The sequence below is a fragment of the Phyllobates terribilis genome, unplaced genomic scaffold (assembly GCF_046119375.1).
Source record: "Phyllobates terribilis strain yellow unplaced genomic scaffold, ASM4611937v1 Scaffold_3__8_contigs__length_932513732, whole genome shotgun sequence".
Classification (NCBI taxonomy): Eukaryota; Metazoa; Chordata; class Amphibia; order Anura; family Dendrobatidae; genus Phyllobates; species Phyllobates terribilis.
In genome coordinates this window covers 618,391,017-618,405,058 of record NW_027362763.1, presented here as the reverse complement: position 1 = coordinate 618,405,058, position 14,042 = coordinate 618,391,017, and the positions used below count along the sequence as shown (strand labels likewise).

General features: G+C 46.6%; 1 protein-coding gene across 2 annotated transcripts in view; it reads left to right on the top strand.

Annotated features, from left to right (window-relative positions):
• GNPAT (glyceronephosphate O-acyltransferase) overlaps nt 1-14,042 on the top strand; it is a 355,670-nt gene that overhangs the window by 41,582 nt on the left and 300,046 nt on the right. The window contains exon 5 of one of the 2 annotated variants that reach the window (XM_073671499.1): nt 8,703-8,830. The exons of the other annotated variant lie outside the window; for it this stretch is intronic. Coding sequence (XP_073527600.1) covers nt 8,703-8,830 — 128 coding nt within the window. The remainder of the gene's footprint in view (nt 1-8,702; nt 8,831-14,042) is intronic. 2 annotated transcript variants of the gene reach the window in all.

Genomic DNA, 14,042 nt, shown 5'->3' with positions numbered 1-14,042 from the left:
CATCCTGATGGATTTCCGACCTTTTAGAAATCCCTGGACTCTGTCCCTTACCGTCTCTGCTTCTCTTCTGGTAAGACAAATATTCTTGCTTCGGAGTTCAGAAATACTCCCAAAAATATCTTCTTGGTTCCCGGCATCAAATTTGATTTTTACTGGTTGATAATCCAACCTAAATCCTGAAGAGCCGTGGCGGTTATGCTCAGGTGACTCCGAAGTTCTTTTTCTGAGCTGGCTATCAGAAGAAAGTTGTCCAGATAAGGCTCTATGATGATGTCCTTTTTCCTCAGGTAGGACAACCACTTCCGAAATCAACTTCGTGAAGACTCTCGGCGCTGACGCTAGGCCAAAGGGAAGGCCCTGAAACTGAAAGTGGCAAGTTTTTCCCTGAACCCTTATTGCAAAACGGAGGTATTTTTGACACAGGAGGTGAATGGGAACATGGTAATATGCATTCTTTTAAGTCTATTGTACACATGAATGCATCTTTGTCTATTAAAGGGATGGTTGTTTTTATCGACTCCATTCTGAAACGTTTGTACTTTATCCAGTGGTTCAGGGGTTTTAAATTTATTATCGTGCTCTATTTTCCCGAGGGTTTCTTTATTGTAAACAATGTTGAATAATGCCCTCGACCAGTCTCCTGTAGGGGAACCGGCACTATGACTTCCAAAGCCAGGAGGTCCTGAACCTCTGACTACATGGGACAATTTAAAGAGTGGCAGTGGGCGTCTGTTATACTGAACCTTTCCGGTGACGGTCGAATAAATTCTAGGGAATATCCCTGGGAAATTATCTTTAGAACCCATGGGTCCCTAGTTATCCCTGCCCAACTTTTGGCGAAGTAACTGAGATGCCCCCCGGGTCCATGGCGTCATTGCCTTTTGGACTCAGAACTGGAACCAAAGAGAGGGGCTCTACCTCTACCCTCTTTAGAGTAGCTCCATCTTCCAGTTTTTCCCTTCCCTCGATACTCCTGTCTCTGGGGCGGGCGGGATTTCTTAAAGGGCTAAAATTTTTTAGGTTTTTCCTCAGGGAATCCCTTTTTATTATCGGAGGCTTTTTCCAAGATATCTTCTAGGATCGGCCCAAATACCCTTAAACCTGAAAATGGAATGGCACATAATTTATTTTTTGATTGAACATCCACCGACCACGTTTTCATCCAGATGGCCCACCGGGCTGCATTAGACAAAGAGTTATTGTGGGCCGCAAACCTGACTGAAGCAGTCGAAGCGTCCGCCATAAACCCCGTGGCCAATTTTAACAATGGCAGAGAATCTATTATGTCCTATCTAGGAGTCCTTATTTCTGATGTGTTCCTCCAGTTGGTCGATCCACAAATACATGGATCTCGCCACTGAAGTGGCAGCTGTTTTTGCCTTCATTGTTGCCGCCGATGCTTCCCAAGCTCTTTTAAGTAGTCCGTCCGCTTTCCGGTCCATCGCGTCTTTAGACTTGATGAATCCTCAAAGGGAATATATGTCTTTTTGGCTACCTTAGCCACTGGAACATCAATTTCCAGGACGTCCCTCCTGACAGCACACCAGGAGGTAGTCCTTCATGTCCGACTAGGATCAGGAACACACGAGAGGTTAAAAGGCCCCTCCCCACCCTCCATCGCCAGTGTTTTTCCTGTACCTAGTCGGACAGGCACATGAGCGGCGCAGCAGCGCGGATACTATAGGAGCAGCCCAGGGGACGGAGGGGTTCTCATACCTGTCTCCTCCCGCTGTCAAGACAGGCTGCCGGCTGAAACCCGTCCCGGTCCCTCAGCCAGCCCAGTGGAGCAGAGCTCCTGGAAGGCGCCGCTTCCCTCCTCAGAGGGCTCTGGGCGCGCTGCCTCTGCCGGCCGGCGCACTTCCCGTGACGCGGCTGTGGCGTGCGTTCCACCCTGGAACGCACTTCCGGTTCAGAGGTCAGCAAGAAGGAGAGGTCTGGAGAAGATGGCGATGACGGCAGACAGGTAAAAACTGTCCATATGTGTCTGTCGTGTAGGCACTACACCTAGGGTAAGCTATGGAGGTTAGCCCCGCAGAACACACGGATTCCACGGCCATCTCCCTGGGTCACGTAAGTGAGGCAGCTATAAGGCCCCCTTTTGTCACTGAGCTCCTGTAAGTTATCCTGACAGTCTGCCTGTGTCTAATATTGTCCATAGGATAAAGGGACCCCAAAGGGATCAGATTCTAAGAAGAGGGCTAAGTGCCCAACCTGTAATACCAGGCTGCCGGACACATATAATAAACAGCTGTGCAAGGACTGTATAGCGAAAGTTATGGCAGAGGAGCAGGCCACATTTAGAGCCAAAGTAAAGGCGATGATTAAAGAGGAAGTGCAGTCTTCGGTGTCCACCCTGTTAGCAGCACAGGACTCTACAGGCGAACCTCCCTGCAAAAAGCCCAGGCAGGATTTCATAGTCTCTTCGGAAGAGGAAGAAGGAGCCTATGGTTCAGACCAGTCCAGGGAGCTGGATTTTGATTTACCTTCTCCTCGGCTGACACAGAGGAGCTATTACAGACAGTACTCAATACTATGAACATTGAACAGCCGCAGGTAGCTCAGTCCATCCAGGATCAGATGTTTAGTGGGCTACAGGCAAGGAAAAGTAGATGTTTTCCGGTTAATAAGCTCATCAGATCCATGATTCTGGAGGAATGGAAGAACGCGGAAAAATGTTTATCAGTTCCGGGGGAGTTTAGGTCCCTTCTTCCCTTCGAATCGGAGGAGTCCAGAATTTGGGAGGAAGTGCCAAAGATTGACTTACCAGTAGCCTGAGTTTCCAAGAAGACAACAATCCCTTTTGAGGATGCGAGTCTAAATGATCCAATGGACAAAAAAGTGGATGGTCTACTTAAAAGGCAATCATCAAGACCAATATTGCGGCCACGTCCGTTTCCAGATCATCAGGTTTATGGTTGGAGGACCTGGAAGCCAAACTGGCACAGAGTGGTTCTAGGGAAGATATAGCCGAGGTGTTATACATGGTCAGGATGGCAGTAAATTTCATGGCGGATGCGTTAGCAGAATCGGTCCGGTTCGCGGCAAGGAATGATGCGCTGTCAAATTCAGCCCGTAGGGCACTCTGGCTGAGGTCCTGGACAGGCGATATGCAGTCCAAAAACAAACTTTGTGCTATCCCCTTTTCTGGCCTACAGGTTTTTGGGCCGGTACTAGACAGCATTCTGCAAAAGGCGGCCGATAGTAAGACGGGGATTCCGGAGGGACGACCTAGACGTCCCTTTTCCTTTCGAAGGAGCCGCCCCACCCAGTCCCAGAGTTATAGAGGGAAGGGTAAGGAGGGTAGATAGAGCTACCCAAAGGGTGGCAGAGGCCGCAGAGACTTGCCCGGACCTAGTCAGAGGCAGACGCGTCAATGACGCCGGACCAGTGGGGGGAAGGCTGCAGCATTTCCTAGGAAGTTGGCAGAGTATAACCCAAAATCAGTGGATTTTACAGCTTATAGAACACGGATACAAGATAGAGTTTTTTCCGTTTCCCCCCCTGACGTTTTCAGATCACGGAAGCCAGTTCAGCAGCAGCCTTCAAAAGGCTGGAAATAGACATCAAGCAACTCCTCTAGGATGGAGCAATAGCACCAGTTCCTTGTTCAGAGAGATACAGGGGCCATTATTCCAGACTGTTCTCCATAAAAAAGCCATCGGGAGAGTACAGGACAATTATAAATCTCAGACCTCTGAACCAGTGGGTAAAGTACAAGAGGTTCAGGATGGAGTCAATAAGATCGGTGATACCTCTGATACCCAAAGACGCGGTGATGTGTACCTTGGATTTGAAGCAGGCGTATTATCATATTCCCATACACCCTTCAAGACCGAGATACCTCAGGTTTGCAACAAGAGGGAAAGGTGGCGTAAGCCTCTATCAGTTCCAATGTCTTCCATTCGGCCTGTCATCGGCACCCCCGTATCGTCACCAAAATAATGTCGGAAGTAGTCTCCCATCTAAGGAGAGAGGGCATAGTCCTAATTCCCTACCTAGACGACTTCCTTCTAGTAGCAGATTCAGACGCGCAATTAATTCTTCATCAGCGTCGGGTAAGGCGACTATTGTCAGACTTGGGGTGGGTTCTAAATTTAGAGAAACCAGACCTAGCTCCAAGCAACCAGAAAATATTCTTGGGAGTGCTATTAGATTCGCTCCAGGGCTTGTCCAGTCTCCCTCCAAAGAAAGCTCGGGACATAGTAAAAAAATTTGGTTCCTTTCGCAGAAAGAGGGAAGTAACGGTCAGGGAAGCTATGAGTATTCTGGGGACCATGACATCGTGCATTCCCTGTGTAAGGTGGTGTCAGGCACATTCCAGAGTTCTTCAGAAGGAAATCAGCTTCGCTTGGGACAAACGTCAGTCAGGCCTGGACAAAAAGATGCCTTTAGCTCCAGTCTTAAAAAGCTCCCTAGCCTGGTGGGTTTCCCCTTTAAATCTGAGAAGAGGAGTCCAGTGGATAGAATCCCCTTATATTACCCTTACCACGGACACAAGCCAGTGGGGTTGGGGGGCCCATGTAGAGGGCTGATACATACAGGGGGCTTGGTCTCAGGAAATCAGACACCGGTCCTCAAATTACAGAGAGCTAAGAGCAGTTTGGGAGTCCCTACAGAGGTGTCAGTCACTACTAGCAGGCAAGCACGTAAGGGTTCTCTCGGACAATTCCACCACGGTAGCCTTCCTTCAACATCAGGGAGGACCAAAACATACATAGCTCCAGATGATAGCAGAGGAAATTTTCGCTTGGGCAGAAAAGACTTTTTCCTCCATCTCAGCTCTTCATCTCAGGGGCTCCCAAAATCAGGTGGCAGACTTCCTGAGCAAGGAAAGGATAGACCCATCAGAGTGGGAACTTCACAAAGAAGTTTTTCTTAAATTAATAAAAAGATGGGGGACCCCTTCAATAGACCTTTTTGCCTCAATGAAAAATACGAAAACCCTAAAATTCTTTTCCAGGTACCCAGAGGACAATCTAGCGGGGGTCGACGCGTTGTCCCAGACCTGGGATATGCCACTAGCTTACGCCTTCCCTCCCATGCCCTTAATACCAAGGATGCTACGGAAGATTTGGGAGGACGGGGCCACAGTGATTGCAGTGGTTCCCTTCTGGCCAAAAAGAAGCTGGTTCCCCCTCTGGATGCGGATAACAGCAGAAGATCACTTCCCTCTCCCGCTGCGACACGACCTTCTGTCTCAGGGACCTCTGAAGCATCCTGCGGTGGAGTGGCTTCAGCTGTCGGCCTGTATCCTGAAAGGTTGATCTTGAGGTCCAGGGGCCTCTCTGATAGGGTCATCACAACCCTCCAGGCAAGTAGGAAACCAGTGATAACGGCCATTTATTCAAAAGTATGGAAGAAGTTCTGTTCGATATACTGGAACACATTAATAGAGGCTCGGGCCCCATCAGTTCCAGAAGTCTTAGAATTTCTCCAGGCAGGGTATGACAAGGGACTAAGTCCCAGCACGCTTAGAGTCCAGATTTCGGCCTTAAGGTCATACTTAGACTATCCGTTGGCTAAACATCCGTGGGTGTCCAGATTCTCGAAAGCAGTGGGTAGATTGAGGCCCTTTATAAGGGAAAGGGTGGCTCCGTGGGACTTAAATTTAGTGCTAAACGCCCTATGTAAAAGCCCCTTTGAACCCCTGCAGGATATTAGTATCAAGTCACTGTCAATTAAAACCGTGTTCTTGGTGGCCATAACTTCGGCTAGGCGACTGGGGGAATTTCAGGCCCTCTCGGTATTATTCCCTTATATGCAGATTTTGGACGACCGCCTAATCCTTAGACTAGATCCTTCTTTTTTACCCAAGGTGGTGTCGGACTCCAACCTGAATAGGGAGATCATTTTGCCTGCCTTCTGCGATCGGCCAGGAAACCCAGGAGAACAGAACTTGCACTCGGTGGATGTCAGGCGATCGGTTCTCCGCTATCTAGACGCCACAAAAGAGTGGAGGAAAGACTCTAGTTTGTTTGTCCAGTTCTGGGGGAAGAACAAAGGAAAGACTGCATCAAAATTGACTTTGGCCAGATGGATCAAAGCGGCCATTTCCCATGCTTCTGTTTCTAGAGGGATGTTAGTGCCAGAAGGCATAAGGGCCCACTCCACCAGATCCATTTCCACCTCATGGGCAGAGAGAGCTGGAGCTTCCTCAGAGCAGATATGTAATTCAGCAACCTGGTCAGGGTTGAATACATTTTGTAAGCATTATAGACTAAATTTGTTGTCCAATCAGCAGACAGCCTTTGGGAGGAAAGTACTCCAGGCTGTAGTCCCTCCCTAGGTCCATTTAGTTGGTATTTCTCCTGGTGTGCTGTCAGGAGGGATGTCCTGGAAAAAGGGAATTAGTCCTACCGGTAATTGGGTTTCTAGGAATCCAGCCTGACAGCACCCTTATATTCCCTTCCCCTTTTTGAATAGCCAGAGCATGTGAGCATTTAACATGTATCGGTAGTTTCAATAAAATTGTGTTGCATCCATCCTGGTGTGGTACTTGGGAAAAACACTGGCGATGGAGGGTGGGGAGGGGCCTTTTAACCTCTCGTGTGTTCCTGCCCCTAGTCGGACATGAAGGACTACCTCCTGGTGTGCTGTCAGGCTGGACTCCTGGAAACCCAATTACCGGTAGGACTAATTCCCTTTTTTTGGAACCCTCTTCTCAGGTCTTGATGTCCTCTGGCTCAAAGGGGAGTCGGAGCCTGAAATCTCGGGGCACCACCAGCCTTTTCTTTGCTTCTTCCCACTCCTCTAGGATCATCTCTCGAATATGGTGGTTTACCGGAAAGACTGTCTCTGAATCCGCAACCCGCCAAACATCTCATCCTGTATCGTCTGATTCTTCTGGGTTTCTTCTACCTGCATAGTGCTTCTTACAGCCTTCAGGAGTTTATCCTTATTTAAAAATAAAATGGATATCTTTTGCCTGTCTCTGGAGTATCTGACACCATCTCCCCTTCTTCCTCTGGATCAGAGGAAAGGGGCAGAACATCTTCCTCAGAACTTGCTTCCATTTCCCACCTGGGTCGTTTGGCACGGGGACCCGGCTGAGTTGTAGGAGCGGGAATTAGGCTGGAAACCGAAGCCTGCACCTCCTCTCTAATCATAGATCTCATTTCGGTTAGAAGGGTAAATCTTTCTTCCCTAACGATCTTTGAGGTGCAGGTTGTACATAGAGGCATGCCGGAGTCGCCAAGCTTTTTGTTACATATGGCACATCTCTTAGACTTCCCTGATCCTTTCTCCTTGGATGGGGTAGGTGTTGCCATGTCCTAGTATTAATATAGGTGTCTCAGTTTCTCCCACTAATACTCCCCTCCCCCCCCCCCCCCCCTCCCCCAGCCTCCCTCATACCCTGTTTACTCACAGATACTGGGGACTGCTCCTTTGGGGCCTCAGACCTAGCTGTATCCGCCATGGTGCAGCTTAACTCTGGGATTTCTCCCCCCCCCCCCCCCTTTTAACGGACGCCATGTAGCTTTTATCCTACCTTGGTCCTCATGTCTCCAAGCGCCTTGCGTCCCAGCCTGGAACGCATGCTGGGACCGGAAGAGGATGGTTTACACGCTCCCTGGTGACGTCACCGGAAGTGCGCCGAACTTCCGCCGGCCGCTGTCTGCATACGAGTGGCGTCCCTGGCCGGCGCGAGCCGAGAGCCCCCCTCTGGGGGGGAAGCAGCTTAAGACCCCAGGAGCTCCTCCGCTCGACTGGGACATGGCTGCTGTTGTCAGCCACTGGGCTTCTTGACAGGGGAAGGAGAGGCCGGAACTCCCTGATCCTCATGGGCCCAAGTAAGTTTCTTCCGTGTTCTGCTCTCCTCTTATTCTGCTCTCCTCTTACACACCTGTCCTCTACAGGGACAGGAAAAACACTGAGGAGAGGGTGGTGGGAGGGGCTTTTAACCTCTCGCATTTCCTGTCCCTGTAAAGAATAGGAAGGACGACCTCCATAGTGGTGTCAGGATGGACGTACTGGAAATTAAAATTAAAACGATGGTTACGCTTTAAAGTTGATGTCATCACATTCATGAATGTACAGTCTATAAAAATATAACTAAATATAAATATATTTAAAACATATGTTTAATTCTGAAGAGGAAAAAAATAATACCACATTTGCATTTTCAGTCACCACAGTGTCCCACTTTCCACCCCAAAATATCCAATGAATATTGGTCAATAAGTCATTTTTACACAAAATGGTATCAATAAAAATGTCACCTCGGCACACAAAAAATAAGCACACTGCTTTATTGACGTAAATACAAAAGTTACTGGTCTCTGATTATGTTGATGCAAACATATTTTTTGTTTACCAATCTCTGAATTTTATGGCTCTTGGAAAAAGGGGAGGAAAAATAAAACTGCGAAAACGAGATATCATTCGATTCTGAGCGGTTTGACGTTTTCATGTGTTTTCTATAAGCTGGGACCTGGTCCGTGCTGGATTATTGAACAATAATAGAAAAAATTCTATGAAGTTCACTTTTACAATGTGAAAATAAAAGACGCTAAACAAAAAGTGCTAGCATCTCTTTAATAATGGAAGTCTGCCCTTTTTTTATCTTATACCTAACATATAGTTCTGTGCTAGATTATCAGGGTATATCTCTGCAGTCTCCTTTCAGTTTGGGAAATCAAAGCATACTGTGAGATTTGAAGAAAAGTCAACAGGCTTTTTAAAAGTAAAACTTTGTGTCTTAGACTTCATGGGAATGAAAATTGTGGGAGAGTTGCTGCGAATGTCTGGTGCCTTCTTCATGAGACGCACATTTCGAGGAAACAAGCTTTACTGGGCAGTTTTTGCTGAGTATGTGAAGACTATGTTGCGGGTTAGTAAAATAACTATTTTTCTATTGACTACCCTTAAAAGAATATAATATATTGTACATTATTTTATCTCGTCTACTGCATTATGTAGAATACACATCTAGTTAGCCAGTTTATACCATGGAGCCCTGCATAGCCTCTTCCTGGAGAGAAAGACACTGATTTTGAGACATCTGTATTCCATATTATCTTGTGCTAGTAAATAGAGATGAGTGTATCGATTTGCAAGACGCCAGTCCAGCCTTCAGGTCAGTGGTACCTGGCGGCTACATGGGAGGCCCATGAATCTCTTACCTTCCATAGTCCCAGGTGCGGAATTTGATTTGTCAGGGCTGGCACTATGTCATCTATGCATCACATCGCACAGAGGATGTCGCAACAGCCCTGGATAATCAAATACTGTGCTGGGGACGCTGGAAGATAAGCGATTCGCGGACCTCCTGTCTGTCAACCAGGTACCACTAACATGGATGCTGGACTGAAGTCCCACAAAATCAATCTACCCATCTCTAGTAGCAAGCCGAAATTGACAAAACATCTTGTATTGTGGCTGTCATACAAAACTGCATCACTCACTGGTTTGCTTAAATCTGTTTGGCTATGTTCCCACGATGCAGAAATGCTCCGGATTTTTTCCTGAGCGTTTCTGCATCTCCATGGCAGAAAAAAAAACGCATGCGGATTGTACATGCGGATGGTACATTTGTTTTTCCTGCCAGGGACAAGTGGAAGTGAAGTGTTCTTCACTGACATTTCCACATGCGGGTTGACAAGCGCTTTCCAAGTGATTTTAGCATCACTTGGAAAGTGCTGGACAAATAAATGTATACTTACTATCCGATGGCCCCCGGTGTCTTTATCCGATACGTCTTGGCTTGCCGGCAGCTCACGGTAGACTAAAGAACCTGCCGACGTCAGCGGTCGAGTGACCCGGCACATGACTAAATGACGTCCCCGCAGGTCCTTGAGTCCACCGCGAGCTGCCGGCAAGCCAAGACGCATCTGATAAAGACATCGGGAGCCATCGGAAGGTAAGTATATATTTTTTATTCTTCTTTTTTTTTTTTTTTTTTTTTTTTTTTTTTACAGGTTCTATGGTATCTGGGTCCGGAGGAGAGTCTCCTCTTCTCCAAACCCGGGTACCATCCGCACATTGAAACGCATGGAATGCGCATCTGCAGATGCAGTGATGCGGATTCCATGCATTCCAGTGCAAGTCAATGGCGGCGAAATCACCGCGCTTCAGTAAAATAATTGGTAGTGCTGCGGATTTTTCCGCAATGATAATCCACAGCGGAAATTTCCGCAGCATGTGCATAGCACATGCGGATTATCATTGGGGAACATGGCAGGCCTTCTACCAAGCGTTTTTTAAGCGTTTCTGCAGCGGAATTGCCGCAGCGGAAACGCTTAAACGCATAGTGGGCACACAGCCTTCCCGACATCTAATCTGCTATTACATCATACGTCTGGTACCTGCCTGTGATGCAGGCTTGCGAGCTGAGCTCCGCTTGCTGCTGTTAACACTTTAACTGCCCCTACCAATTTCTAACAGCAGCTTTTAAAGACCGCTGCTTATAGGGCTCAGCATGCCCACACCCATCGGCCCCCGACATGATTGCACAGAACCAATGGGTTTCCATTGCAGCAGTGGTCCTACTGAAGGCCCTCATGCTTGCCATGAAGGTATTCTTGTGAGAACCAACCTGTGGCTGCCCTTCATAGGGGACTATGATTTTTACTATATACCCCCATACTATAGTATTGCAGTACATAGCGTAAGCAATTGCAGGTTCAAGTCTCTTAAGAGGTATGAGCTTTCTGAAAACAACTGAGCAAGTTTGCAGACGCTTCTGGTGACCCTTGGTATCTCTATAAGTTATGTTGCCCAATAATAGGACTTTCATTTATTAGACATTTGTCATAGTATGTGGATATACCATAAATGTCCAAATCAATAAAGCTAAGAAAAAATAGCTGCACTCTGAAATGCTAGAATATGCAAGCAATGAATATAGAAAATTGGAACTGCATTACTGTTATAGAAAATACCCTAAAAATTAAGGTACTTGGTGTACATCATTCCAATTTTCTATATTTAGTATTTGTATATTATAGTATTTATGCATTTTCTATAGCAGTAAGGCAGTTCCAATTTTCTATATTCATTGCTTGCATATTATAGCATTTCAGAGTGCAGCTATTTTTTTCTTGGCTTTTGACTTTTTCGTCCTAGCTTGCACCTGTTCACACTTGTTGGGTGTGTCGGTCAGTCTGTTTTGCATTTGTAGTAAACTCCTCCTGACTAAACACTCCTCCAATCAGTCTAAGGCGGTTTTAATTAGATCTGGATACTACCTGCCCTATAAATTATAGGCTTTCAGCTCAGAAGAGTTATCTTGTTAGGTTGGGTTCCAACAATAAGGTACACCTTGTCACTGGCTGGTTGGGCTTTTATGAAGTGGCCAATTTATGGCCTAAGTACCTTAATTTTTAGCATATTTTTTTATAGCATTAATGCAGTTCCAATTTTCTGTATTCATTGCTTGCATATTATGCATTTCAGAGGGCAGCTATTTTTTCTCCGCTTTCCCTTGGTTGTCCTAGCTTGCACTTGTTCACTATTGTTGGTTGTGCCGGTCAGTCTTTTTTGTATACCGTATTTTTCGGACTATAAGACGCACTTTTTTCCTCCCAAATTTTGGAGGAAAATGGGGGGTGCATCTTATAGTCCGAATGTTGCTGGGGGGGGTATATATACACATACTGTGCTGGGGGGAGCTGTTGTGGCGGAGGAGTGGGGCACAGGAGGCAGCAGCCGCCTGCTGCAGCCTATACTGTCCCCGCTGATAAAGAAAATGAATATTCACTGCTCCCCATGCCCATAGGCGTGGGGAGCACTGAATATTCATTCTCCTTCATAGCCGGCACACAGCGTAGCTGCAGCGCGGTTCCTGCTGCTGCCGGGCGATCGCGTGTGCCTGCTATTAAAGGGCATGAATATTCACCCCCTCTCCACGCCCATTGGAGTGGGGAGGGGGTGAATATTCATGCCCTTTAACAGCGGGCACACGCAATCGCCTGGCAGGAGCCGCGCTGCGGCTACGCTGTGTGCCGGCTATGAAGGAGCATGAAGTCACTGCTCCCCGCGCACATAGTCCCGGCGTGGAGAGCAGTGACTTCCGGCAGCTGATCTCTCCTTGTGAGCCGCGCATGGCAGTGACTTCATGTGCGGCTTACATGGAGAGATCAGTGCGGGCAGACAGGATGCAGCGCTGGAGGAGAGAAGAAAGGGGAGTATAAGTGTTTATTTTTTTATGTGCAGCCTGATCGGAATTAGGGGGACCATGCATACTAGGATGAGGGGGCCATACATACCAGGATAAGGATGAGGGGTGCCATGCATACCAGGATAGGGATGAGGGGTGCCATGCATACCAGTGTAAGGATGAGGGGTGCCAAGCATACCAGTGTAAGGATGAGGGGTGCCATAAAGAATAAGAATGAGGGGTGCCATGCATACCAGGATAAGAATGAAGGGTGCCATGCATACCAGGATAGGGATGAGAGATGTCATACATATCCGGATGGCATGGGGGCATATCTACCAGGATGGGGGATATTATCAGAATTGGGGGACATTACCAGTGTCAGCAGCAGACCCGCTCCCCCTTAACAGTGCATCGTGACCACATTTTTTGCTTACATTTTTTTTCTATTTTCCTCCTCTAAAACCTAGGTGCGTCTTATGGTCCGGTGTGTCTTACAGTCCGAAAAATACGGTAACTGTCCAAATGTCAAAATTTATTTTAAAGGGAATTTCTCACCAGTTTTTGCCACCTAATCTGAGGTGATAATAGCTGGGTATAAATCAGAGAAGCCCACTTGTAATAATTATAAAATAGCAATTCATGGTGTAATTAAAATATAACTTTTAATATATCATTTAAAATGGCTCAGAGGACAAAAAACAAACAATCGACCTTATTGGGCGAAATACAGCAAACAGCTGTTTGTTTTTTGTTTTTATTGAAAAAGGAGGAACAGAATAAAATAGAACATCATTTTAAGGAATAAGTCAAGAAAGATGGAAAAGATTTCAGGGTTAATCATTCCAGTGAATGTAATACAGATGGATTCAGCGTGATACAATTCAAACTCAAAAGATGCAATAAAAAACGCGAATCATCTCAGCTGGTGAAGATAGATATGACAATCCTAGATCTTCCAAGTATTTTAGGATGAAACATTACAGACAACAAACATTTTATAAATCAATTAAGATAACAAATTTAGGATGGTGTGTAATTGTTAGAACCTTGCTCTTAGGTTTTTTCCTTTGCTGGTCACATGACCTTGTTGGCCTATTTAATCCTGCTCCGCCCTTCTGGCTTTGCTGGACTTCATTGTATAACTACTTTCTAGCTAGCCTGTGCTCTGTATCTACTCTGTTAGTTTGCTTGGTCTACGGACCTCTGTGTTCTTTATATTTTGTTTGTTCGTCTGTCTGCTACTATTTCTGTTAGGAGGTGTCCCATTTTCCTCCCAGTCCTTAGTACTTGTAGGGATTCCTTCCCCACATCTATAGGTCTCCGTACAGACTAGCTTAGGACTTTAGCAGGTCTGATCGCAGGATCAGGTCCCCTGTTACATCGTAGGGATCAAGCTGAGTTCTATCGTAGGGACAGATCTCCTCTCTTTCCTTAGCTCTGGTAGCAGAACATAACAGTAAGTCAAGCCTGCAAATTCTCTAAGGAAAGATTTTTCTGTTCCATCATGGTGTCGGTTCAGGATTTGGCTCATCGCCTGCAGGGACTCTCTCTGGAGGTGGCCGAGCTCCGTCAGCACGTGAGTAACTGTCCTGGAGCACATTTCTTGGAGCCTAAGGTATGTTTGCCGGATTTATTTTTTGGTGAACACCGAGAATTTTTTTCATTTAAAAATGCTTGCTTATTGTATTTTCGTTTGAGACCCAAGTCCTCTGGGGATGAATCCCAGCGCATAGGGTTCATAATGTCACTTTTGCGCAAAGAGCCTCAGGAGTGGGCCTTTTCTTTGCAACCTAGTGATACATGCTTCAGATCAGTGGATAGTTTTTTTTCTGCTTTGGGGCTATTATATGATGATCCTGACCGTGTCTCATCAGCTGAGACTGAGTTAAGACGTTTGAGACAGGGATCAGGTAATGTGGAAAAATATTGTACTCATTTCCGT